At 59.1% G+C, this 25,846-nt stretch overlaps 1 protein-coding gene across 6 annotated transcripts in view; it reads right to left on the reverse strand.

Moving 5' to 3' along the window:
• Positions 1–3,547: 3,547 nt before the first annotated feature.
• The window catches only part of TNS1 (tensin 1), a 53,886-nt gene continuing 31,587 nt past the window's right edge, over positions 3,548–25,846 (reverse strand). For 3 of the 6 annotated variants that reach the window (XM_075152951.1, XM_075152952.1, XM_075152949.1), the window contains 14 exons: positions 21,828–22,006; positions 21,537–21,612; positions 18,950–19,042; positions 14,774–14,948; positions 13,607–14,475; positions 12,150–12,236; positions 11,347–11,478; positions 10,823–10,915; positions 10,206–10,283; positions 10,032–10,103; positions 9,784–9,952; positions 9,468–9,536; positions 9,080–9,112; positions 3,548–8,051 (listed from right to left, as the gene is read on the reverse strand). In XM_075152951.1, the coding sequence (XP_075009052.1) occupies positions 7,907–8,051; positions 9,080–9,112; positions 9,468–9,536; positions 9,784–9,952; positions 10,032–10,103; positions 10,206–10,283; positions 10,823–10,915; positions 11,347–11,478; positions 12,150–12,236; positions 13,607–14,475; positions 14,774–14,948; positions 18,950–19,042; positions 21,537–21,612; positions 21,828–22,006 (2,270 nt within the window). In that variant the 3' untranslated portion in view covers positions 3,548–7,906. Of the gene's footprint in view, positions 8,052–9,079; positions 9,113–9,467; positions 9,537–9,783; positions 9,953–10,031; positions 10,104–10,205; positions 10,284–10,822; positions 10,916–11,346; positions 11,479–12,149; positions 12,237–13,606; positions 14,476–14,773; positions 14,949–18,079; positions 18,116–18,949; positions 19,043–21,473; positions 21,613–21,827; positions 22,007–25,846 lie in introns of all 6 variants that reach the window. The other 3 variants (XM_075152950.1, XM_075152947.1, XM_075152948.1) reach the window with 2 other exon arrangements.

The following is a 25,846-nucleotide window of genomic DNA, read 5'->3' on the forward strand; positions in this document are numbered from 1 at the left end:
AGAACCTCACAAGGCAGAAGGACAGCCCAGTCCTACCCATCGCCCTTCTCCGAGGCACAGACCAGACCTCCTACAGATCACTCTGCTCTGAAGAGGGACTAGTCCAGCCCTTCTCCTCCATGCCCTCAAACACCTCCAGGGTTTTGACTCCACTGCCTCTCCAGGTAAACCATGCCAGAGTGTCACATTGTCCCCCTTTACTTAATATTTAACCCAAATCCCTTTCTGTTCCCTTTTCCTGTCCACCACGCCCATGGAGAGTGGGTAACTCCTGCACCACAGGCTGCATGTTGATGCCCATCTCCAAGCAGTAACGTCCCCCTGGGATGATAATTAAGCCCCTAGAACCATTTCTGGGATGGCTATTCTCACCACCAGCCCTGCGATGGACTTCCCCAGGCCCCTGCTGGGATGGCGGCACTCACATATAATGTCCCCTACAGCTGCCTTGGTCTCCTCCCAGGGAAGGGCTGAGGGTCTGGCCCAAGGAACAGAGAGAGCTCCAAGTGGGCTGCTGGGGCGAGGGGGGCTGGCTGACCCCTCTCTTTTACCTCTAAAGCTCCCGGTTTGGTGCTGCTGAGCCCCAGTCTGTGTGTCAATAGCAGCCCCAGCCACTTGGGCAAGGGGCCCTTGCCCCTCCACTGACGGATCAGGGTACCACCATCGCACGCAGCAGCCGAGCAGCTCAGGGATGCGGTAACTCAGCAGCAACATCCTGGACACCACGGCAGGGTCTGCAGCCTGCAGGGAGGCACTGGCCATTCCCATGCACACAGCCCTCCGAGCGAGCTCGCGTGCGTGCCCACCTCCATCTGCGTGTGGTGTGTTGCCCAGGGGTGCGTGCATGCGTGGCGGGCAGCCCTCTGCCCAGCGCACCCACCTCCCCGGGGAGGAGCATCGATCAAACCTTCTAGCACGCTTGAGTAACTTCAACACCCAGAGACTGTTTTTCACTTCAGGTCCCAGTTCATCCCGCCCACAACACCGCAGAGCCTGAACTGGTCTGGGAAATGGGATGCGGGTGCTTGGCAGGCAGCGATGCGGCATCGGTCAGGCCCAGCTTCACGTGGATGAGTCCCTCCCTTGAGCGGCGACGGGGCGAAGGCAGGTTCGGACCGGCAGAGAGGACATGGCTGGAGTGGTTTGACATCAGTGGTTGCAGCAGGACAGGGGACAGGGACACTGAAGAGCGTACAGACGTGAGCACAGGTCACCCCAGCCCCAGGGTGGCTTTTGTCCACATCAGGTCTGCTCCAGCACCCTGGGGAGGCTGGCTGGCTCTCTGGCCTTTGCCCAGACATGATGCTCGGGAAAAGCCAGGTTGTGTCATTCTTTCTGTCCCTTGGGGACACTTCTGAGGGGGCCCCAGCACCGCTGAGAAGCCTGGGAAAGAGTAAAAGTGAAGGAATATGAAACTGCCCCATCCCCACCACGGTGACCCCAGTTTTGCTCCAGATGCGAGGGTTGTTTCTAGCTTAGTCAACGGAAAATTATGGGGGGCAGGGACTGACCCACCTCCAGAGTTTCTCCCCAGGAGCACCCCTCCTTGCTGGGGCTCCCCCTTGGACTCAGGGCATGGCTGTCCAGCTAGCTTTTATCTGCCAACAGCACCCAACAACCTATAAGCCCCTGGGTCCCAGGACCTGGGCTTTAAAATCTGTTAAATAAAGGTTGCTCGGAGTCTGACCACATTTGCAAGGGAGTTGGCTAGGAATATTTGTCTTTGGTGAAGACTTGTGCCCCAACCCCAACCCAGGGTTTCCTGACTGTCCGCCAGCATGCCCACCCTTTTCTCCTGGAGCAGGAGGCAGAGAGGAGCGAGAAACTTTGCCGCCTTTCACAGCCCCGCAAGAAACACTCCCTGGGTGGCCCAGAGTCTCCAGAGCAGGGGCTGAAAGTAGAAAAAAACGCTGATTTGGGAACCTGAAGGTGGGGACTCGATAGGCACGGGGAGATGGAATGGGGGCAGGGTTTCCTGGCATGGAGCTGGTGGGACCTGCCTTTCCTGGTGGTCACACCAGAGCCACCAGCCTGGCCTGGGGACAGCAGCAAGCTGCAAAGAGGGAGACCCTGAAAAGCCTGCGCTGTGAGAGCCAGCGAGGGGAAGCGGGTGGCAGATAAGAACATGTCGAGGAAAAACACAAACCAGAAGCTCCCGAGGAATTTTGGAAAGGAAATGGGGAATTAACTGCAGAAAAGGGGCGGGGGGGGAATGCATGGCAGTTTATGGCTCACAACAAATAGTCTGTTGGTGCCACCTCGCCAGGCACTCGCCGCCTCTCCTTCCTGCCCGGCGGACACCCAGCAGCGGCTGGTGCCGGCTCCTGGGGGGTCGATTCCAGCAGGAATCAAGGAAGAAACAAAACCAAGAGAAGCTGGCAAGAAAATAGCATCCCCGCTGTGTCAGATAGGGAGAGGAGGCTGCAGGTCCTGTCTTGCCGGCAGGTAGACGGGGGACAGCCAAGGCCAAGGCTGGCAGATGCCAGGTACCTCCCGAGGTCCCGTGGTGCAGCCTGGCTCGGAGGGCACATCGCTTGGGTCCCCACCCACAGCCCCACGGCTATTTCTGGGGGGGCAGAAACCATCCCATCTCCTCCCCTTTCTTTTTTTACCCTTCTTGCCTTCGCCTCCCAGCACAAGCCCCACAGCACGGGGTCCCTGCGCAAGCAGCCCCCTCAATCCGCCCCTCGCCCTGCAGCTATTTTAGAGAAAGGCAGGAGGTATTTTTAGTGCTGCCGGCTCCCGGGAGAAGCTCTGAGCCTCTGAGCCGCAGCAGCCCTGGCGCCAGAGAAACTGCCGCTGCTCTGGCTGATATTTCTTGTATAATTAAACTCAATCCATCCCGGGGGCCGGGTCTTGGCCACCAACTCAGCGAGGAGGGGAAGGAGCGGAGCCAGAGACCCGGGGGCTGAGGGCTCTGACGGATGCTGGGAATTGCTCTGCGAGAGCTGGAAAAGCCAGGCCTGAGACTTTGGGGGGAGTTTTGTCAGGCACCGGGGAGCAGGATGGCTCCGAAAGGGGCAAGGAGCCGGATTTAACAGGAGCAGACCTCAGCAAAGGCAAAAGACCCCGTACCAGCATCATCCTGTACTGCTCCCTTGCGGGAGATGGACTCAAAGGGGATGCCCGGGGCTGGACAGACAGCACCTAAAGGCAACCTGGGAGAAAGCAGCAGGATTTGAAGAGCACCCAGTGCCTGCAGGGCAAGCCAGAGAGATCCCTCCTGGTAAACAAAAGCTCCAAGCTGGAGCCGGAGCCATGTAGGAAGTTTTGGGGCTGGCTGGTTAGCGAGCATCTGGTGAACACAAGCTGCGGCTGGAGCTGACAAGCAGCAGCACGACCCCTCCTTCTTCCCACGCCCACCGCCCGGCGCCTGTCCGGGGGCCCCAGTCCGCCGTCGAGGAACGGGGGGAACGACAGCCCGGAGAAAACACAGCACCCGCCGGGTTTTAGGGTTTTTTGTTTTCCCTGTGCAAAAAGAACAGAGCATTTATTCCTGCGCTCCCTTAAATTTCAAGATACATTTCCAGCGATCCAGACACCAAGCTGGCAATCCAAGCAACAATATATTTTATATAACTGATTTTTTTTGTTTTTACCACTTTATAAAGCCATACAATGAACTGCAAAGAATCCGACATCTGTACAACGGGAAGACAACAGCGGAGTCACATTCACACACGGACATGGTGCGACCGAAGTCATCCTTACACGCGCGACAACATTATGGGCACAAAGATACAAAATATAACGTGGTTTTTTTTTTTCCATCTATATAAATACACAGAAATGGGCGAGTCTAAAAGTTTGAAACTGTTCATTAACACTGATTAGCAAATAAATCTGTAACGTTCCCAAAGTAACAAAGACAACAACAACAACAAAAAAAAACCCCACGCATAACACGGCGGCACAGGATCCACCAACAGAAACGTCGGGTTGCTTCCTTTTTTTCTTTTTTTTTTTTTTTTCCTTTTTAAGGAAAAGAAAGAAAAAAAAAATGAGTAACCCCAAACCAACCTCGCAATTTGCAAAACAAACGAACGAAATGAAACAAGCCCCTGCGGGCTCCTTTGCTGTCTGATCCTCCTGCCTGCTCCAACGGGAAGGGTTGCCTTTTGTTGATGCTGCTGTCTGGGGTTCTTGGGGCAACTGGTTTCTTTACCCGCCCGACCTGCTGGGTGGGGATTTACTTTGCGCTTGGGTTCAGGCAGTTGAACTCGCTGGAAAAATCGATGCCCAGAGGCTGGGTTGGGTTTTTCTCCCTACCTGGTTTGTTTTCCATGTGTGGTTTGACCAGGGGGCAGCCAGCAAATGTTGCATCCAGAGCAACCCCAAACTTTGCTCAATTTATCTGCTTAAACCCACGAGCCCCCATTTCCACTGGCGACAGAGGGGGGCTGGCAGAGACCGCGAGATGGATGCATCCCATCAGCAGATGATGACACGGATCATCCCCCAAAACACCTCCCGGGGGGGCAGCGCCGGAGGCAGCCCTGTTGAAGGGGAACCCCATATTTTGCACATTGCAGGCGCTACCATTTGGGACAGGCAGCAAAGGACCCCCCCGGGAGCGTTTCCCAACAGACAGCAACACTGACAGCAAAGGGAGGACGGGTGGGAAGGGGCTTCTCCGAAGAACAAACCGACACAAAAAGGGCACGTACAATAAATTTACACACGCAAAAAAAAAAAAAAAATTTAAAAAAAATATATATGTGGGGAAAAGTGCGTTTTTAAGGATATCTTTGGCAAGAATATATGCAGTTCTTTGTGCAGGAAGGAGGGATGTGTTTGTGTGTGTGTTTATGTGAGAGAGAGAGAGAGATACCATCCGGCTGCTGACAACGGCAGCGTGATTACAACGAAACATATGCTGGGCTTAACTCGCGCAAGCTTGAATCTCAAATACCATGACTGCATTTAAAAACCAAAGAAAAAAAAACAAAGAGTCTTTTCTGTCCCTTTCGTAAGGAAAAAATATCAACACTAGGTCCCCCTCCAGCCCCAGGAGCTGGGTGATCCTCAACGCCAGCTGATGGTCTCTCCCGGGGACAGAAAGGGTAGTTACACCTAAAAATGTAACTTAAAAAAGGAGATAAAAGGAAAAAAAAGTGCCTTTAAAGGGAGCTGACAAACACCTGGCTACATCATCGGAAGGCGATTAGCTCTGTGTTAAAAAAAATAAGATAATCATCGGACGATTTTGTTAGTGTTCGAGATTTGGATATGGTCTAAATCTTCAGCTAGTGGGTTAGTGGGGAAGCTGTGAGCGGCTCAGGGCCCGAAGCAGGCGTGATGCTCTATCGGCAGGTATCTGCTGGGATCGGCTTCTATGTGACATCTCTGGGGTGCTTAGATCTGCTTCGGTTTTGTACGGGGAGAAAAAGAGGAATGGGAGTTTCAAGCACCGGTTTCCGAGGCAGCAGATTAAAATAAAATTACATTATTATCATCTCTTTCCTTAGCAGTGAGAAAACCAAGTCTGAAAAATAGAGGCTTTCAAAAATATATCTTTATATATCTATAAACACAGTGTTTTCTCTAATCGGTGAATGGCAGGGTGAGGAGATTACGGGTGAGATCATCTCTCATCTCGCTTGAATTTCGCAGAAGGAGGGAATCGCTTTTTGGAAACATCAGAAATGAAAAGGTCTCCGCATCCATGCGGCCAGGGAGCAGGGAGAGGGAAAGCCCCCCCGGAACCCCCCGTCCCGCCACCATCTCGCAACCAACTCCTCGCTACGCATCCTTTCACGCTCGCTTCAGTACATCAGTACAGCCTCCGGCCGTGCCAGCCCCCTCCGGGCGCCCACGCCGCTCGCTCCCCCACGCGCACACACACGCGCACACACATGCACACCGGTCACACGCACGCCGCCCCGACACGGGGGACACCCCGTGCCTCTTCCCCCATCTGTATTTTTCCTTGCTCTGGATTTTCTTTTAACGTGCAGGTGTTTCCCCGGGGCAGGGGAAGGGGGGGGCGGATATAATGGGGGAGATACGATGCGCGGAAAGCAATATGGCAAAAATAAATATTTTTGGAGTGTAAATTTAACCTTTTTTTCCTCCTTAAAATTTCGTTAGCTTACAGTATTTCATCAGTATAGCTCATATATATATTATAGCTATCAAGGCAAAGGCAGTCCAAGGGAGGCGAGCTTTCTGGGGGGGCTGCAGTGCTATGTTTCTAATTTTTGCCCCCAATAAACTATCTGGGCCACTTTGCACTGAAAACTTCTCCCAAAAGGCTCTCAGGGCGATATTTGCAGCAGAGGGCTCAGCAATCACCGTTCCCCTCACCCCAAACCTGCACGTGTGACTGAAGCATCCTCTGCCCCCCCGGCACCGCGGGGCTGGGACCTCCACCTGCTGCCCCTCAACCACGATCCCCCCCTGCCGCAGCGGCACGGGGGCCCTTCGCCCCTTTCGCCCCTCGGCTGGCCCTCCTCGCCTCCCGAAGCAAAGGGAAAAGCCAAGAGCACCGAAGCCACTGCAAAACTACGGCGCATTCGGGGCGCTGAGCCTCCAGCCAGCCGGTTTTGGGGATACGCGCGTGCCGAGCAGGGTGGCTCTCGGAGGACCTGTTACCTCCCCACTGAGCCAAAGTTGCCCAGCGACTGCGGGTTCTTTCCTTTTTTATTTGCATTTTTTTTTTTAATTTTCTTCCTTCTTTTTTCTTTTTTTTAACGTGGCCTCCAAAATAAAAGGAGAAAAAAGCGCCTGAGTTACTTGTAGTCATTCGCCTTTCGTGCAACTTCAACGTCCATGCAATTTAAAAACCGCTTGCACGTCTCCAAAGAGCGAGATAGGGGTAGCCACGGGTCTGCTGCTTCGCACAGGGAACCCACCTGTGCCAGCATCCGCTATTATTATAATTATTATTATTATTATTACAATGTTTTTCTTTCCTTTCTGTTTTTTTTGTGTTAAGAGAACGTGTGACAGGCCGCAGGAGAAAATTGCCAAAGAGGACCAGTGATGGGAGGGAAAAGGGGAAGACGGGAGAGGACGCGACTTTCTGCATCCTCCCGGGAGGTTCCCGGGGAGCATCTGCCTTCCCCAGGCGCGGGGCGGCAGGAGCCCCCCACACCTCCCCGAGGGCTGGTGGGCACAAGCACCCCCGGGAGGCGGGGAAACGCCGTGACCCCCCTCTCCGGGTGGACTCACAGCAGCTCACCTGTGACCGGCGCTGGGCTCCGGGTCAGCAACGGAGGTCAGCCCACGGCCGAGCTCCCCAGGGACAGGAGGGCTCGGGACCGAGCCCCCTCATGCCCCCAGCAAGTTGCCAGGAGGCCGGCAGGTTTTGGGAGAAGCGTGGGGGCCGGCGAGGACCCTTCTCTGCAACTGGGCAAGGGAAGGTTTCCGAGGGCATCTCCTCCGGTGTCCTGCAGACGCAGCCCATGTTGTTATTTCCTACAGGTTGTTTCAAACATGCAGCAGACGTTCACCGATGGAGCTGCTGGGATGGAGCTTCTTCCATGGGTTTTGCCGGTTGCCTCTTTTTTTTCCAGATGGAAAACACCAGTCATGGTCCCACGTTCGGTCCCGAGTGGATGTCACTGCTCGGGACCGTGATGCCAAAAGCTGGGAACACACCTCTCGCTGCCGCCTTCACTTTGGTCACCTTCCCTGCGCTGGCACATGCATCCTGTCTGGCGTGACTTTGTGGCTCTCTTATGTAGGTGCGTGGTTTTGGTTCCTCTATGTGTGTGTTTGGCTTGTGTTGAGTTTTTAGGGGTTTCGTTGGGGTTTTTTTTGTTGTTTCTGTTTTCCTCCAAAATTCCAACCCTTTCCCCCCCCCCGATTCACTTCCCTCTCCCACAATGCACTTCCTCACACTCCTTCTCGGATCAGCTCCAAGTCCTTCTCCAAAATTCAAGAATCACCCGCAAGCGCCGGCTCATCTTTTCTGGCCAGAGCCGAGCATGACCCTGGAGACAAAGTTGACGATGGCTGCAGCTGGCTGGTCCGGGTCCAGCTCAGCAAAGAGGTGGCAGATGTTGTCTGTGGTGCTCCCTTGCTTCCTGGCCACGAAGCCGAAGAGCCTGGGTGGGGAGAAGGCAAAAGGCTCAGCAAGGTTTGCCAGCTCACCCAGGGAACACCACAACCCTCTTCCAGCATGGTCTTGTCCACCTTCCCCTCTTTAACATCCACCTCGTACAACACAGAGGGAGACATCCCAAACCAGCCTGCATGAAGACCCATCTACTCTTCCCTTTGCTGCAGTTTCTTTGAAGGCCAGCACTGCATTTCTATCCCCTCTTGGCCAAACCCCCCTTGCTCTGACCATCCCTGCCACCCTCCCCTAGACCATCCCCAAGAAGGGACCTTCCAGATCATCACAGCATTGCCTTGGTTTGGGTGATGACTCTTGAAACCACAGAGGTGTGATGGGCTGGCCATTGGGGTAGACCCTGTATGAGAGGAAGGCCACGTAGGGACACGGGGAGCTGGGTGAGACCATGCGGTTATTTCTGTCTGTCTCTCCCCTGAAGAATAAAATGTCCCTTTTTTTTTTTTAATTAGAACGTGCAAACTCAAGTTATAAATATGGGGGAACAGAATGTGAGACAGGCCCAGGCCGTGGCATTTCTAATTGGAGAGGGGAAATATCCCAGCAGCTGGACATCCTAATAAAAACCCCTTTGCTAACCCAATGGCTAAAATTAGTGGGAATTGGCCCCTGGAAATGGGCTCAGCCTGCAGCTCTGCGCTCCCGTAGGTCAGGATGGGGAGGACAGGAGGCAAGGGAAGAGCTGGCCAGTGGCTCACATGCCGCCAGTATAACCCCCGGCTCTGCTCCATGACCTGGCTCCCGCTGACTCCACTGGGAGAGTTTCCAGTAAGGCCAGTTCAGCAAGGGCCATGCCTGCTCTGACCAGGAATTTGGGGCTGAAAGATGCTTCCAGAGTCCCCAGGACCATGATCTCATGCTTGGGTGAAATGTTCCTGCAGCAAGGAGCTGAGCACATCTCACGCTGCCCTGCATGGGGCATCTCCCAGTCGATGTTCAAACACAAGCAGGAACCACCCCAACAGCGGCTGGAAGGAATCGAGCACAGAAAGTACTCACTTGGCTGGGCCACTGCCGTCAGTTTTAGTCCACCTGCAAGGAGAAGAGGAGGTGTGAGGGATGGTGCCTCCTGCACCTCACAGAGAGACAGGCCCGTGATGGGGGCCACCACACCAACGCTGGAGGGCCAGCCTGGTTTTGCACAGGCTTGGCTCTATAGAAAAAAAATTGATGTGCCTCTCCCCCAGCACGAAGGTGCTTGGAGACACCAAGAAATCACCAGGAGAAGCTGGTATTGCCCCATGGTATCCAAGGGGACCCTCCATCCCTGCCCTCTTGCAGGAGCAAGAGGGACGGAGCAAGCAAAGACCCTGCTCCAAGCAGCCCGAGAGCCTGGGGGAGGGAAAGGGGCAGGGGACATGTGCTTCCCCTGGGTTAGGGCACTCACTTTCGTTCCTGGGGGTCCAGGTCGCAGAAGGTGACGGTGTTGAGGGGGTAGTGTCGTCGGAAGAACAATCTGAAACACGAGGCAGGGAGCGTCAGGGCCAGGGAGCCCCCACCTCTGCCCCATCACAGCCCAGCCCCACCAGCATGGAGGACATTCCCATAGGTCTCCCCTAGGATGCTCCAGGAGTCAAGGACAAAGCCCAGCCCTGCCCATGACCAGGCTCTGCCACCCCAGGGATGTCCTTCGCCAACACGCTCCCTGGATCACAGCCCCGTTGGCTTTGGGGACCCGGGGATGTGGCCATGGGGACTCTTACTTCCTCTGGTTGTCAGTTAAGGTGATGCCTTGTGCAGAGACTTTGAAGTGGACGATGGTAGCGGTGGGCGTGGGGTCGGCCACCAGCGTCTCGGCAATGGCCTTGGCAATGGCCTGGGGGCCCGTCAGCGACTCCATCTCCACCGAATTGATGAAGAGGACGTTGCAAGCTGGAAAGGGAGACAGCAGGTGTGGGGTCAGCCACTGCTCCGGGCCACATTCACCCTGCGGCAGCCCCTCTCTACTCACCCGCACCCTGTTTGAGGAGATCCGTGGCTGAGTTGGTGGCCGACACGGTGTCTTTCTTTTCCTCCATGGGATCTAGAAGAGACGAGGTGTTATTGCTGCTCCCTGCTTGGAAACCTGCCCTGTCCCAAGCCCGTTGTGGGGGCAGATGCACTCCCTTCTGGCCCTGGCTCTTACCTCGGTCAGGAATGACCAGCTTGCAGGGCAGGGCCAAGGGCATGATGGAGTGCTGGTACACCAGAGCCGAGAGGCAGCCTGGGGAGAGAGGGGAGATGGTCGGTGCAGGGCTGGGGACATGGGTTTCCCTGGTGTTAGGTCATTGTTGCTCCAGGTGATGGGAACAGGCTTTTTGGTGGGTTTCTCCACTGTGGTCCTAACGCCACACGTGGCATTTCCTCTTGCTGAAACCACCGTGCCCACGGAGGGCTCAGGGAGGGGGCAGAGATGCCAGGGCCACCTTAGGAACAACGAATGGGGCAGAGATCCTCGTGCAGCGCCTCGGAGCACATTAGCCATGGGATAACTGGAACAAGGGGAGCCCCTGCCCTCCACCCTGCCCAGCAGCATCATTTGTCCTGCACGTGTGTGCAGGAAGGTACGTACCTCTGCATACAGGCACATTTGTGTGCACTCATGAGCGTGCATGACCTCAGAGGCTCCAAATGCCCACAGGACTCGGTTATGCAGGGACAAGAGGCAGTAACAGAGGTGGGGGCTCTCCCAGATAGTCTGCTTTGAGAGTTCAGCAAAGGCAAGGCTCTCCTAACCCAACCCCGCATGTGGGAAGCACTCACCAAAATTGGGCTCGTTGGGGCATCCTTTTAGTTTCACACCCCGTGGGCTGGTCTCGATGAGGAAGTGCCTCACCAGCTCGTTGGTGATGTCTCCTGGGAAGAGACGGGATGTTCTCACATCAGAGCCACCCCACTCCTCTTCCCACTCTGCAGTCCCACATGGAAAGCAGTGCTCCAGCTTGAGGGAGGGGCCTCCACCATTCCGCACACCCTCCTCGAATCCGGCCCTTTGCACAGGGTCAATCCCAATCCAGGCTCCCCCGTGCTGCTGGTGGGCCAGGGAGGCTGTGCCCGTTTCACCATGCCAAAGCCCAAGATGCCGGTGCCCCCGAGCCCTCCACAGCTCAGGGCAGAGGGTGTCTGGTGCTTCCCTGTGCCCTGGGAGGGGAGAGCTGGGAGGGAGGGATCCTGCCCCATCAGCACATACCCAAGGGCACAACTGGCTCAGCAGATCCAGCTGCCCGCTCGCCCCGGCCAAACGATGGAAAGCATCTCAGCGTGGGATGGAGAAGGGCACACAATACCTTTCTTGTTCTGCTGCATGACCGTGGGAGGCGGAGAAGCTACTTTCATGGCGAGGCCGTAGGCCCCTCGGAAGGAGTGGCTGTCTCGGATGATGAAAGCCCCTGGCTCCCTGTCCTTCAGCAGAGCAATGGCTGCAGGAGAGAACGGCAGACCTCAGAGCTGGCACAGCGAGAGCCAACAAGCCCTCCAAAACCAGCAGGTTTGGGTTGGGATGGGGCACCCAGCTCTGCGGCCTCACAGCCGGGCACCACAACGTTACCATCCCCCCTGCACGTCTGGATGGGGGTCTCGAGTGGGTCTGTGGCCAGGCAGGGGCTCATCTCCCCTCCGCCTCCGCTGCCCTTGCGTGGGCATCTCAGAGCATCCATTCCCACCCAGCCGAGCTCTAAGCAACCGAGCACTGGAGAGCAGGCAGGGACCAGGGGCCAAATGCTAGTACCTTTGCCCTGAAGGCACCTTGCCCCCTCTTTGTTCTCCCCTCTTATTTCACCCATGTCTCCAAGACCCCTCTGAACTCTCTCAATTCAAGATCTGGGTGCTTTGCACCCCGAACGGCATAGATCCACTGCACGCTGTGCGGACCAGTGTTCCTCCACCAAGGGAAAGGAGCCCACATCATATAAGCCTGCAGCTGAGCTGGGCTTCAACCCCCCTCTGCCATGGTCTGAGCATCTGCAGTCCACCTTCACTCCTAATCCAGGCCCTAAGGGAAATCCTCATTAATCCCTGTGATCCCAGATACACCCCAACTTCCGACTGTGGCTCACTTGACCATATCCTTCGCCTTGTGCCATCTACCCACCCTGCTCCCTGGAGATCTCCGGTTTGTACCAGTACTTGGAAGTGTCCTGCACAAACTTGACGTTGGCACGAGTCTCGGGGCTGATGTCTGCAAGGAAGAAAAGAGGAGAAGACAAGAAAAAAGTTAAAAGCTGCTGTATCTAAAACTCCACATGAGTTTTTAGCAAATCCAGCTAAAGCATTAACACCTCCACCTCTTCTCAGCCCCAATACATTGCCTTAACCTCAACCCAATCCTCCATACCCAGGCAGGCTGATCATCACCCAGAGCTTAAGGGGCTGCTGGACACCTAAAGCTAAACCCAGACACAAGGGCCCTCGAAGGGCTGTGCGTGGGATGAGCCTCCTTGCACACAGGCAGAGACAAAATAGGAATTCATCATTTAAAAAGGAGCTGGCCAGGTGAAATGAAAGCTGTCGGAGGAAAGAGATATGTCCAGGGGGTGGTGGGGAGATCCCTTGACTTCAGAGGACCTTTATTGCTCTCTAATGTTCAAGATTTGGCTCGTCCATCATAAAAATAAATTCTTTCCCTTATCTTTGCTCTGTGCAGAGGAACTGGACAGGTCGACCTACCCTCAGAAACGCAGCCCCCAGCCCCAGCCCTGCCCTGCCTCGCTCGGTGCCCGTCAGTGGTATGACCCCAATGGGAGCTGGTCCTCCGGCCATGAAGCCACCGCTTTGTTTCCAACCACCTGCTTTCCAAAAACAACGGAGCAAACAACCCGGCGGGCTGGATAGCATCTCTGCTGGAGACGTGTTATCAGCCCTCTGCAATCTGGTCACCTTCAGAGAGGCGGGGGGCTCGCTCGCCTCCCCAGCCCGCTTGCTAATTGTTATGGTTTTTAATTGCTTGCGCTTCCCCGCTGGGAAAGGTCCCCAGCTATGGCGAGTCACGGGGCTGGGGCGGGCGCCAGCGTGGCCACAAAGGGCTGCCAGCTCGACAGCGAAACCGGCCCGGCAGCCAGAGCCACCACTGCCCCACGGCTTTATTCCCCTCATCCTATCGACCCGATCTTGGCGTCACCAAGGTGCCCCGTAACGGGAGCCGGCGAAGGCGTTCCAGGCGCGGCGGCACCCGGGGCACGGCACGCCATTTGAAACGAGGAGGCAGCACTGCAGCAGGGTCTCGGCGGGGTAAAGCCCGCCGGGAACAGGGCCGGGAGGTCAACGCATCCCCACGGCAGAGAAAAGCCGCCTCCGGGCGCTTTGATCTCCCCGTACACAACTCTGGGCGCTGTTTACGCCAGCGATGCCGGGTCAGTGCTTTTCCTGTTTGGATTTGCCAAAAAGCGCAGGAAATGGCCCGAGCCCCGACGGTGCCGCCGGTTTGTGGATGGGCAGGAGGGGTAAATCAGGACGCGGCTGCAACCCCTTCCCCTCCGGCTGGCGAGGAGGAGGAGGGCAGAGCCCCGGGCAGGGCAGGGGGACACGGGGACTTCTGACAGCATCCCTTACCTGGCATGGAGAACTTGGAGAAGTCCGGCAGGGTGTGGGAGAAGGCGACGGTGCTCCCACCGCTGGGGCTGGACATGCCGCTGGAGAGGGGCGAGGACGCCTTGCCGTTGATGGTGGCGTAGTTGGGCAGGCTGTTGGAGCGGTCCCCGGCCGACATCCGCCGCTTCTCGGGCAGCGCGGGCTGCGGCGTGGGGCTGCCCTGGCGGTAGGCGGCCGAGTCTGGGGAAGAGGAGTGCGGCGTGCTCGTGCCAGGGTAGTACGCCGGCGAGACAGGGAAGGACGGTGTGGAGGGAGGCTGGTAGCCGGAGGAGCTGCTCTGTCGAGACAGCGTCGGGCGCCTCTCCTCCGGGCTGGGGTAGCCGTACAGGGGGCTGCCGGGAGGGACGGCCGCTGCGGCTTGATGCCTGGCCATGCTGGGGCTCCCCGGCGGGGCCACCAGGTTGCCGTGGGACGCCGTGGCGTGCCTGCCCAGCCCGGGGCTGCCGGGAGTGCCGCTCATGCCGGGGTTGACGGCTCTTCGCCCGAAGCCGGGGCTGGGTGGCGTGTTGGTAGCCACTGTCCGGTGCAGGGTGCGGGGGCTCCCCGGCAGGACGTGGACCCCCACCACATTGACCTGCGGCTGCGGCCGGGCTTGGGGGTCTGGCTGGAGGCCGGCTCGGCCATCGGGGTAGTCGGGGCTGGCATATGCTGAGCCTGGGACCCCGCCTTGGACCATTGCAAAGGAAGATGGAGACGAGTTTTGGTAGCTGCTGTGAGCAGAGGGCATCTGCGAGCCGACAGGCGACCGGTAAACAGGCTCAGCTGAGGCGTGGGGTGGTGTAACCGTGCCGTGGGGGCTGCCCTCCGATGGGTAGCTGCGGAGGGAGGCCCTGAGGAGAGATGAGAAGAAGGAGGATTCAGCTCCATCCCTCGTTCCTGCTGCTGGCTGGCACCCTCTGGTCAGTGGTGCACAGGGAAACTGAGTCATGGCACCAGCGAGCTGCTCGGTTGCTCAGAGGCAACAGCGGGATGGGTCCTGCCAGCTGCATGAAAGCAACTGGAGGCAGTTTTAGTTCCCCCATGCATCCCAATTCCCTCTCAAAATATGACTTTCTGGGAGACAGAGCCTTTTTCCAGCTCCTCTTCCACGTCCCCACCAGCCCCCAGGACCTGCACCCACTGCCTTACCCGTCCACGCTGTGAATGGGGCTGCTGGTGGAGACAGGGCTGGGGGCAGTGAAGGAGCTGGCAAAGGCACCGTTCCTGGCAGGCACCTCCGGGCCTCCGGGCTGGGCGGCGGGCAGGCTCCCTCCCCTGCCCGTCATGGCCGTGCGGGCCACCGACTCGACGTAGCTCCTGGGCTCTGTGGCAAAAGAGAAGGGGAAACGGATGAGCCCACGGCTCCCATGGGAGGGGGCCATGCCCGACCCAGTATCCCCGTTTCAGCCAGTGAAAGTGCTTGAGCTGAGCTCCTCCAGCTGCCCATTTCCCCCGTCCCTCTTCCCCCAGGGGTTGTGCAAAAACGTGTCCGGCTCATCTGGGCCTTTAGGTTGCTCCAACGGATGCTGAAGACCCCGGCCACGGCACAGGGAGGGGGGTTGTGCCCACCCCTTTCCCCGAGGGAACCAGAGCACGTGGGACCGCAGTCCCTTCCCGCGCCACAGCCCCTCCGCCCTGCTCTGAGTCAGCGTCCCTCCCCGCCTGGGATGCCACACGGCACACGTCGTGCTCCCTGCTCATCCCCAGCCCCTAAAAATAGAGCCGGTGACTCTGCCCAGCCTGCGCTGACTCACACGGGACTGACGACGATGCCTGGCGGTCCCTGCCCCGCGTGGCCCACCTCTGCCAGCCATCTCCAGCAGCAGACCAGAAAGGAGCTCCAGCTATTTCCACTGCAGTACCCAACACTCTCACTCCCAGCCTGGCTTGAAACCGGAGCCCACAACCACGACCAAGAAAAGCAATTTTCCTTTGGAGCCGCCGAGCTGTCCCGTGCCAGGAACAGCAGGCTGGGCTGGCCATCACCAGCTGCCAGACCAGCCCTCCCTCCTCCCTTTCCCCCCTGCCTCCTGCTCCATCCCTACAATAGCTGGTCCCCATCTCTCTGATAGCCCCCGCAGCCCCCAGCCCCCTCCAAAAGCCGCACCGGGTGAAGAGGCTGCAGCTTCAGCCTCGTCCACCCGTGCACCCATGTCACCCCTCAGCTGGGGCACAACACCCTAAGCGAGACCTGCTGGCGTCAAACGCGACGGGCCAGGCATTCTTGCAGGTCCCCGGCTCCAGGCTGGCCGTGCCCGAGGCGGCTCCGCAGTAGTAATTAGCATGACAAACATTATTATTATTATTAGTCATAACAGCCGGGCTCCAGCTAAGCCTGCCGGCAAGCCGGCCCACTCACAGCCAGCAACGCCAATGCACAGCTTCGTGTTCGGTGCCGGACCAGGGGGTTGCAAGGAAAAAGACTGTCACGGGTCCCCCTCTTTCCCCTGCAGTGTCCCCATGCCTCATCCACCTGCAGACCTAGGAGGAGTCGTCCATCCCTTGGGCTGATCTCCCTGCCCAGCCCTGCTCAACCACCCCAGGAAAGATCTGAGCCAAAACCAGACCGAGGACCTCAACACGGGCTGGGTACCAGCAACCGAGGCAGGACATGCGGCTCCGAGTGACAGGGACGAGGCACTGCCCAGGGGGACGCCCAGGGCAGCTGCGAGAAACTCATCGCCGCTTAGGTAATTAAATTAATTTCACAGCTACTCACTTTTCTCCCCCAGCTCCCCACCCCAGACTAAAATTAGCCAGACAGTACATATGAGTCAGCCTGCAAGAGGTTAAGACCAAACGGCTGCAAAAATGCCGGGGGCTCGGGGAGGGGGGGACGCGTGTGCAAGCATACGTGTGCCACAGCGAGGTCTGTGACTGTGGGCACGTGTTCGAGTCGTTTGGTTCAATGCGGGAAGAAAGAAAGGAAAAAAACTGGGAAGTTCCAGGCAGAAGTTTTTTAGGTTGAAAAAATCAGATCTTGCCTCCTAGCGTTTTCTCGGAGACAGGAAGATGGTGGGAGAATAGAGAGGCCTTGAGTCACCGGGGGGTGGGCAGTCGTTCGGGAATCCCGAATCTGAGCAGGGCTGTGCTCCAGCCAGAAATCCCCAGCACTGCGACTGCGCCGGGCTGTTTTAAAGCCTCCTCGGAGGTGGCAGCCAGGCCCTGAGCTCCCGCGCTGCCAGAGCATCCCCCAGTCCCAGGAGCAGCTGAGCAGAGCCCAGTGGGGCAGGGATCCTCGTGGAGCGTGCGGCTGGGTGCAGAGGTTGTTAAGCCAAAGCTTTGTTAAGCCAAAACACCCGTCCCTGCTCAGGACTGCAGATTCAACCCCCCCAAAACCATCATGTTATCCAAGAGGAAGAAGGACAAAAGCAGGGCAAGAGGCTCGTGGTGGCTACTCAGCTACTCAGCAGGGTCACCGGACGTCCTTTCATGTACCCAAGAAGCCATCGCTGAAAAATCAGCTCTGGAAACAGAACACTTTCTCCAAGCAAACACTTTCTTCAGTATTACACAACATTCAGGTTTGGGTTATGGGCATTTTGAGGAACTCCGGGGGAGAAATGCTGACGGCTCCCGGGGCCGCAGGAAGCGTCGCAAGCTCGCTGAGAAGAGACATCCTCTCCCCAAAACCCATCTTGAACACATAGTTCCCCATCCCGGCCCCAAGCACCCAACGTTTCATTAAAGAAGAAAGCAAAACCACCCAACAACCATTAAATAGCAGGCAGCACCCCAGGGAATTGCAGTGACTCCCAAAGCCTCCATCCCCCCAGGAGACGTGCCACCCCAGAGCCCGCAGAGCCCCCACCACCAGCAGAGCTGCCCCCCAGCTGCCCCCCAGCTCAGCCCAGTCCTCGGCATCCCAGGAGAGGCGCAGCCCAGGGATGGGAGAGGTGGGGGGACTTTGGGCAGCCTCCTGGCCGGCAGAGGATGCGCACCAGCTGCCGGCGCTGTGCCGCTGCCTGGCCAGCTGAGCCGGCAGCGCGCTGGTGGCCTCTGCGCCTGGTGACCTTTTGTGCTGCACTTTGGTTTATTTTCGCTCCGAACGGCAGAGGCAAAGCCAGAAGGGGAGGGCAGGAACCCAAAACTGCTGCTCCCAGCCCCGCACCAGGCTCATCCGAAGCTGGCCATGACGTGCCAGCATCCCTGACATGCCACCGGCGAGGATGCCACACACCGACAAAGAGCTCTCAGCCCCCAAGGATGATCACCACTCAACATGACAGACCTCCAGCTCCAATTTGGACATTGGGGGAGCCAACCACACCACAAGGCACAACATTCCCTTCCTCAAAAGGGAGCAGTACCGGCAAGACTCAGGCTCCTACATCCCTGGGGGCCAGTACAAGGGAAGGCTGCTGGCGCAGACAGCCAGAGCCTGCTCCGAGCAACGGTCCCAACAGTGGGGATGAGGAGAAAAGAGAGAGACAGGGAAAGAAAAGCCTTTCTTACCTTCTTCAGAGCCACCGCCCGCCTCCCCTTCTAGCTCTGAGAGACGGAGGGGCAGGGGAGCAATGGGAGCAGGAAGACGAGGAAGAAAGGAGGTGCAAGACAGAAAGAAAGAGAAATCCGAGTTAAGCATCTTTGCCTTGCTCAGGCAGGGGCACACACAGCGCAAAGGAGAGCCCCACACCTCCCTGACACTGCGCCCCAAACACCCTCAGGGTCCACCTGGGCATCCCAGAGATGATGTCCAAACCCCAAGAAGCTGGCTTCAGGTAGGGAAGAGGGAACAGCAGGGAGCCACCACGAAGGGCTGCTCTGGGGAACCCAGCAAGCACCAAAAAAGCATGCCGTGCCCCCCAGACTCAGTCGGGTTTTGGGGGGGTTACACTCAGCCCTGAGATAGTCCAGGAAGGGGCCCCGGGTCCTGGGGAGCAGCGAGGTCTGGCTCAGCAGGCTGCTCTGGGACATGTCCCCAGGACAGTGGTGCCTTTGCACCCCGGGACCGCTCTCTGGGATGGAGAGGGCTCTGGATACTGTTCTGGCTGACAGGCTCAGCTCCGGGAGAGCAAAACCTCCCCGGCTGCTGGGGAGGAGAAGGGATGGAGGGGGTGAGGGAGGGAAGAGTATGGGGCTGGGGAGGAGGCAGGACCCCAAGGTTTTCCAGCCTCCACCACCAGAGACCCTGCTGGGCTGAGCCCCCCAGGGCAGCACCAACATCCCCCACCCTCACACAGTCCCAGAGTCCCCACGGGAGGTGACAAGGATCCCAGGGCTACCTGGCCCCAAAAGGGAGGCAGAAGTGCCTTCTCCAGCCAGAGGACCCTTCCACAGACGCCTCCCTCAAAAACCACCTGCAGCCCCCGTGCCCACACTCACCTCCCACTGGATGCAGCAGGATCTCGGCCGGGTTGTGGGGTTTCAGCCCCAGTGCTGAGAGCGGGGTCTTGGCCAGGCCGGGGGGAGAACGCACTGTCGGCACAGGGGACACAAGAGCGTTAGTGGAGGGGTGGGAGGTGAAGCTTCAGAAAGGCTGGAGCTGTCGTTGCCCAGGGGTTCAGAGCCCCCATGACCCATCCCACCCATCAGCTGCAGTCGGGGACTGCCAGGAAGAGCCCTTGTGTGAAGCAGCACCCTGGGGAAGGACACTGATCCCCCTCTCCATTTGGGCACGCACACAGGGCGGAGGTGCCCGGGAACCAGCAGTCTGCCCCATCGTGGGGCTGGCAGGATGGAGAAAGGGGTCAATTCCCACCGGGGCAGGTCCAGACCCCATCTCCCAGCAGCATCCCCACGAGGGAATGGTCCCACCATAGGGATGAAGCCTCTTTCATTGCCCCTGTGTGAGCAGCCACCCCTCAACCCAGCGCTCCCAAACCTTAACCCCCCTTTGCTGATTCCCACGTCTGGCTGAGCTGGGATCAGGCTGTCCTGGAGCAGCTCATCACCCCCACGAAAGGGGAACGGGACAGCCAAAAAACCCCCCACCCTCCAGACCAGCTCAATGGGTGGGTGAGGATGTTCACACAGAGCATGTTCCCTGAGGGGTGGCAATGCAAACGTGAGGTCTGTACCCCTGTGCCCATACGTACATACCAGGAGGAGCTGCGTATGTAGGTATGGCTATGGTATGGATGCACCAGCAGTGTGGGGCAGCAAGGTTTCACGGGGCTGGGCGGACACCCCCGAGCCGACTGCGCCTCCTCTCCCCTCCTGCCCCCCGGGTTTGACCCATCTCCCTGATGCTGCATCTCCCCGGGGGGAGGAGGCCTCCAGGTCTCATCTCCAGCAAGAGGGACGGAGGGCGCACCCCTCCATCAGCATTTGAACCTCCCTGACTGGTGGCGCAGGCATGGGGCCCACGGCGAGGCCGGGAGGCAGTGGGTGGTGGGTGCTCCGGAGGAAAGCCAGACCCTCGCCCCGAGGCCAGGTCCCCCCAGCAGCCTGGGGCTGGAGCAGCCGAGCAGCCGAGTCTCTGGGAAACCGAGATGGCAGCGCCTTCCCCAGCGGGTGTCCGATTTCCCCAAATCTGGTCGGCCGCAAGCCGCAGTGTCAGCTCGCGCCTCCGTTGGCTGACGAGTGGCGGGGTCCTCCCGGGGCCGGGAATTCCCCCGGGACCGCCGTCTCCCCGCGGAGGGGAATCTCTCCTGCAATCCCCCCCCCCGAGGGACACTTTGGCGAAGCCTGCAAGCTGCAGCTTCAAACCTCCCCGGCCTCCCCGGCTGGCGCTGGCCAAGAAGCTCTGCCTGTGGGCCACGTCCCCAGCCAGGCTGTTCCCGTCACCTCTGCAAGTGACTCATCCCCCAAAACGAGCCACTGTTCCACTGCCAAGGAGCAGCTGCCCCGGGGCCGAGCTCTCTGGTCCCCCGGAACAACGGGGCCATTTCCAAGCTGCCAAACGCCCCGGGGATGCTCCCACACTCCAGTCGCTGCATCCCACAAGATGGGGCTCAAACGCCAGCGGGTTGCAGGGGAGGAACAGCAACAGCCAGGAGGAAACAGCCTCGAGCCCCACGGGCTGAGCTACGGGGGGGGGCAGGCGGCCCCATGGCGACCAGGATGTGGCATCAGAAGGGGCTGCACCCAGCCCAAGCATCCCCAGCCTTAGAGCATCCCTCAGCATCCAGCCTACAAAAGTGGTTTTGGGGGGGTAGGGGGCTGCCATCTTTTTGATGGGTTCCCAGTTGACCAGCTGCTCCGTTGCACTGGTCTAGCCCGAGTCGTGCTGTGCCGACGTGAGGCTGCTCATCGGGGTTCATCACTTGAGCCGGTCACACAAACCCGGTCCACACAAACCCACCGCGACTGCGCAGTCAGGGTTAGTCAGAAAGGAGGCATGCCGCGCCGGAGGAGCGGAGTCAAGCTGCATGCAAAGGGCTGGAATTTCCCAGCCTTTTCGCCCTCCTGCCCTGGAAACAGCGAGCGAGAAGTGGCACAGCGTGCGAGGGTCAGCCCCGAGCCCCCTCCCAGTCTTCAGTCCCTCCTGCCTCCCCCCGGCTCGCCTGCTACCGCAGCCTCGCTGCCCTTCTTGCCGTGCCAGTAGGAAAAATGGGGAGGTGCAGCACTGGGATGGGGTGGAAGGATGCTGTCTTTTGGACCCTGCCTCTCTCCTTATCCTGCCTTGGGATCCCATCCAAGAAATGCCCCAGTGAGTGGAGGGTGGGAAAAGCCAATAGGAGGGTGCCAAGCATGGGATGCCGATAGCAGTAGGATGCTGATGGCAGTGAGATGCTGATGGCAGCATGGAGAGGTGGGATGCGGAGGAGAGAGGAAGACGGAGAACAGGAGTGATTAATGTGGCGGTGGGTGTCTGGAGCCCGGAGCTGTCTGACCCTTGGCGAATTTCTGGCTTGCCGAGAGCCACCCACCAAGCCCCTCCACCTCCCGGAGCCGCGGCACTTACAGGAGTTGGAGTAAGGGGTTTGTGGCGAGACGGGGAAGGCTGGGGTGGGGGGAGAAATCTCACCACCGCCGGAGGGTGGGCTGGTGGGGGAGGCACCCTCCATCTCTTCGAAGGCTTCCTTGTAGCTGTGGAGGTGAGGCTGGGGAGAGCAGGAGAAAGGGTCAGTCCCATTCCTACGATGGGCACAACCCTGCAGGACACCACCACCACCAAAAGCATCATTAACCCCCAACCCTGCAGGATGCCATGGATGCTAAAAGTCCCATACTCCCCTCCAAGCCTTCTCCCTCCCCGGAGGTGGCTGCACCCCACCAGCCACCCTCCCACCCCAGCACCCCCCCAACCCCAGCACACCTCTTTGGGCCTCCCTCCAGGGTTGGCCGCGATGGTGCTGACCACCTCGGGTGAGAGGACGGTGGGGCTGCGGGGCGAGCTGGGCTCCGGCGAGCTCTTTTCATAGTGGCTGTCGCTGGGGGTCCGCTTGCGGGCAGGGACAGTGCTCTCCTCCGGGGGCTTCTCCCGGGACTGCACCCCTGCGGGGCAAGCACAGGGTGGGAGATGGGTGAGGAGGCACCAGCTAAGATGGGGACCAGCAGGAGATGCTCTGGGGCTGATCCGAGAGGTCTCCCAGGGCTGTGTGCCACGGAGGGAGCTCTGCCCGGCAGACATGGCAGTTTCAGCACTCACCTGCATCTAACCCCCAGACCAGCACAGTTAATTTTGAGCTGGAGCAGATATACCCTACAGCGGTGGCCCTGGGCCAAGTGAAAAAGCAAGGCAGGGTTGTGGCTAGTGGCTGGATCGCTGCATTAGCCCCCCCAAGCACCTCAAGCTTTGGGCTTAGGGACGGCATACCCCGGCAGTGGGTGCGAGGGGCACGAGCATCCTGCGAGCAGCCCAGCGAGCCAGCCCAGCCCCCCCAGCCAGGAGAAGGGGACGCTGCCTGCCCCCACCCCGCAGAGCTGGCGAGGACCGGGACCTCCCGACAGCGTCACGGCAGGGAAGGGCCGAATCCCCCAGCACCGGGGCAGCCGCAGTCGGCTGCATCCCTGCTCCCACATCCACACGCAGCTTCAACCACAGCAGTGGAAAAAGCCCATTTTTGTGAGTCCCCGAGGCAGACGGAGCACTGGGTCAGGAGGAAGGACACCAACAGAGGGATGGTGCAGGGAACACCAACAAACCACTGCTGATCTCCTACCCCCAGCACGAAGTCTTCCTAAAAGGGGAGGTCGGCATCTCCTCTCCATTTCCCCCCAAACCTCCTTCCCAGACCCCAGTGCCACGAGCCTCCAGTGCCCACAGCCTGGCTCCGAGACCCTGGGAGAAGAAGGAAGCAAGCAAGTCACCGCGGGAGAATGGGTTTCTCCGGGCTGTCAGGGTCTGGTAGATCCCACCAGCAATCACCGTGGGCTGGGATAAAGCCCAGGAACAGGGACAAAGCCAGCACAGGGCAGGGGGGGTTGGGGGGCTGGGATGAGAGGTGCAACCCCAACTCTCCCAGCACCCAGCAGGGCCCAAACACACTCTCCACCCCATCTCGCCTGATGAAGAAGTTAATTAGGGCCCAGGGATGATGGTGCCGGGTTCAGTGCAGGGGAACCACGCAGAGCATCACAGGCGCAGCTCAGAGCCCCGCGGGACTCCTGCTTCTCCCCGGGACCCACACAGCAGCGGGGTGACCCCCAGTCTCAGCCCCACTAGCAGAGGTGACAGCACCATCCCCTCCACCTTTCCCGCAGAGCCGGGGAGTGCTCACGCTCCCCTTGGCCCAGCACACTGAGGGGAAAAAAAGAGAAAAAGGAAAAAAAAGAAAAAAAAAAAAAAAAGAGGCCAGCATCACGCTCCAGGAAATGCACTTTTCAAACACCAACTCCTTTCCCACGGGCTGGCGGAGGAAACCCAGCCATCAGCTGCTTCCCCTCGCTCCCCGGGGCTCCATGCGGGACCCACGCCTCGCACCCGCTGACCTGCCCTCTTCACCGCTCCGGCACCCGCACCGGAGCCTTCCCGGCCCCGGGGAAAGGGTTGGGAGCGGGGAAAGGGCTGGGAGCGCGGGAGGGAGGGAGGTGGCCTGGGTGCATTTCTAAATAATCAGCCCAGTGAATGGCAACAACAATAAAATCGCGGCTTGGGGGGAGAGGCGGCCGGGCTGCAAGGCGGGGGACGCGAGCCAACGGGGCTGGCTCCAGCCGCGGAGGCGGCCTGGAAAATTCCACTAAGAGCGGCTTTGAAACACAACTCCCCAATCCCTTCTGCAGGTGCTCGCCGGCGCGGGGGATGGCCATTAAAAAGGCCCGTGGAGGGGACAGAGGGACTGAGAGGGTCTCTGGGAAGCCGCCCTGCAGGCGCAGTGGCCATGGGTAGCATCGTATAGGGCCACCCTGTATCTTTTTCCCTGCTCCTCGCTTTAAGGGAACAAAGCCCCGAGTTGCGAGGATAGGGAGAAACAAAATGGGGGAGGAAAAATAAAGCAAACCCTTATATTTTATTTTCACTCCTCCACTTTGTGCACTGTGGGATGTCCTGCACGCTGCAAGAGCATCACCAGGAGCATCCCTTGGCCCATCCCAAAGTGAGCTGCAGCGACCGAGCGCTGCAGAAAGGCAGAGACGGGGCTCCTTGAGTCGCGCACGCCTGCCTCGCTTTGCATTTTTCATTTGGGAAGCACAAACAGCAGCTCACTGGAGCCCGGCTGTCAGTGCACATCACACATCTGCAGCATGGGACCCCCCGCTCCATCCCCAGGGCTGCATGTCACCCGGCTGCAGGGTGCTGGATCTGGCCCGTCGGGACACCCGGGAGCTCACCGGGCTTTGGCTGCTCTGCTCCCCAGACATGGAAAGCAGCCGGGGCCGCGGGGAGGGGAGGGAGGAGAGAGGAAAAAAGGGACTCATTGTTCGGGAGCCGGGAGTGGGAAACTTCACGGGCCGCCCGGAGCAAAGCCTGGAGGAAACCCAGGCTCTGAGCACGGCTCCCCCGACCCCCCGGGTGATTTATGGGCTGGAAACTACGCTTGAAAAACAAACTCTCCTTTCCCCCACTCGCTGTGCCCCCTCGGCAGACGTACAGCCTCCCTTAGCCACGGTACCGCCACCGGCCCCCCAAGGATGCCCTGCCCGGGTGCGGGAGGGGGGTTCCCCATCACAAAGGGGCAACAGCAGCCTGCACCCCGCTCCCCACCCTCGCCCCCACCGCCTCTGGCACTGCCGCCCCTTCTGCTGCCCATTTAACTCCCTAATCTGGCAGCAACCCTCTCCTAGCAAAGTCCTGCCCTTGGACTAAACACAGCTCTAGGGCTGGGGAAGGGCAGGAGCACAACAGCCAGGGGAGGAGGAAACAGGAGGGATTTAGACCCAGGTGGTTTTGTGGCTGGGGAGCCGGCTTTCTGGGCCAAATCAGGAGGTAGCTGCCTTTTGGACATGAGATGCTGGAGCTACTGCCAGGCAAGAGCCAGGCGATGCCCCCACGGTGGAGAGGGCAAAGCAGCATCCCATGGCCCTTGGGAGGCAGCACCCAGCAGTTAAAGCCACACAGGGACACGAGAGATGCAGACTCGCTCCCTGCCCGCACGAGGAACAGGGCAGACTGCCCCGTACTGCTCTGCGCCAGAGCCCAACTCGCCCCGTCCCACCGGGCACAGATACGTCTACTGCTCCCCTCCTCCCGGGGCACTTCCTTGTTGTGGCCGTCCATCTTTCACCCCAAAACGAGCACAGCCAGGGGCCCTCCCTCGCCCACCCCCCCCGCTGCAGACAAACCCATGGGAGAAACCCCTGGACTGAGGCAGGTGAGACCCTGCTGGGCCAGGAGCTGGCTGAACCAGGGGTCTGCCGAGCTGCACCCCAGCCCTTGCCTCCCCGAGGGGTGAGCCACGGCCAGGGCAAAGCTCGGAGGGGCTGGAGCAAGGGTCCGGATCAGGCCCAGCAATGAAACCCCACCAGAGAGCAGTGCCAGGCTTGGATGAGATGCAAAACCAAGAGTGGGCAGGGGCATCAATACCCAGGGCCAGGGGCTCCCCCATCACCGGAGGAAGTCAAGGGGGGCCCTGAGCATCGCCCTGCAGAGAAGGGGGATCGAGCCTGCACGGGGAGGGTCTCCCGAGCCTCCCTCCATCCCACGTCCATGCAACACACGGAGCACTCAGCATGCAGGGATAAGGCAGGAAGGAGGAATGAGGGGGAAGGAGAGAGGAGAGAGAAGAAGGGAAAAGGAAGGATGAGAAGGAAGGAGGGAGGAGAAGGATGGAAGGAGAAGGATGGATGGGGAAGGATGGAGGACAAGGAAGGAGGGAGGTGGAATGAACGAACCGGAGAAGGACCGTTGCTGGTTCAGAGGAGGACGGGGGGCTTTGGTGCTCTTGTTGAGGTTCC

Source organism: Calonectris borealis, chromosome 6 (genome assembly GCF_964195595.1).
Source record: "Calonectris borealis chromosome 6, bCalBor7.hap1.2, whole genome shotgun sequence".
NCBI classification, from domain to species: domain Eukaryota; kingdom Metazoa; phylum Chordata; class Aves; order Procellariiformes; family Procellariidae; genus Calonectris; species Calonectris borealis.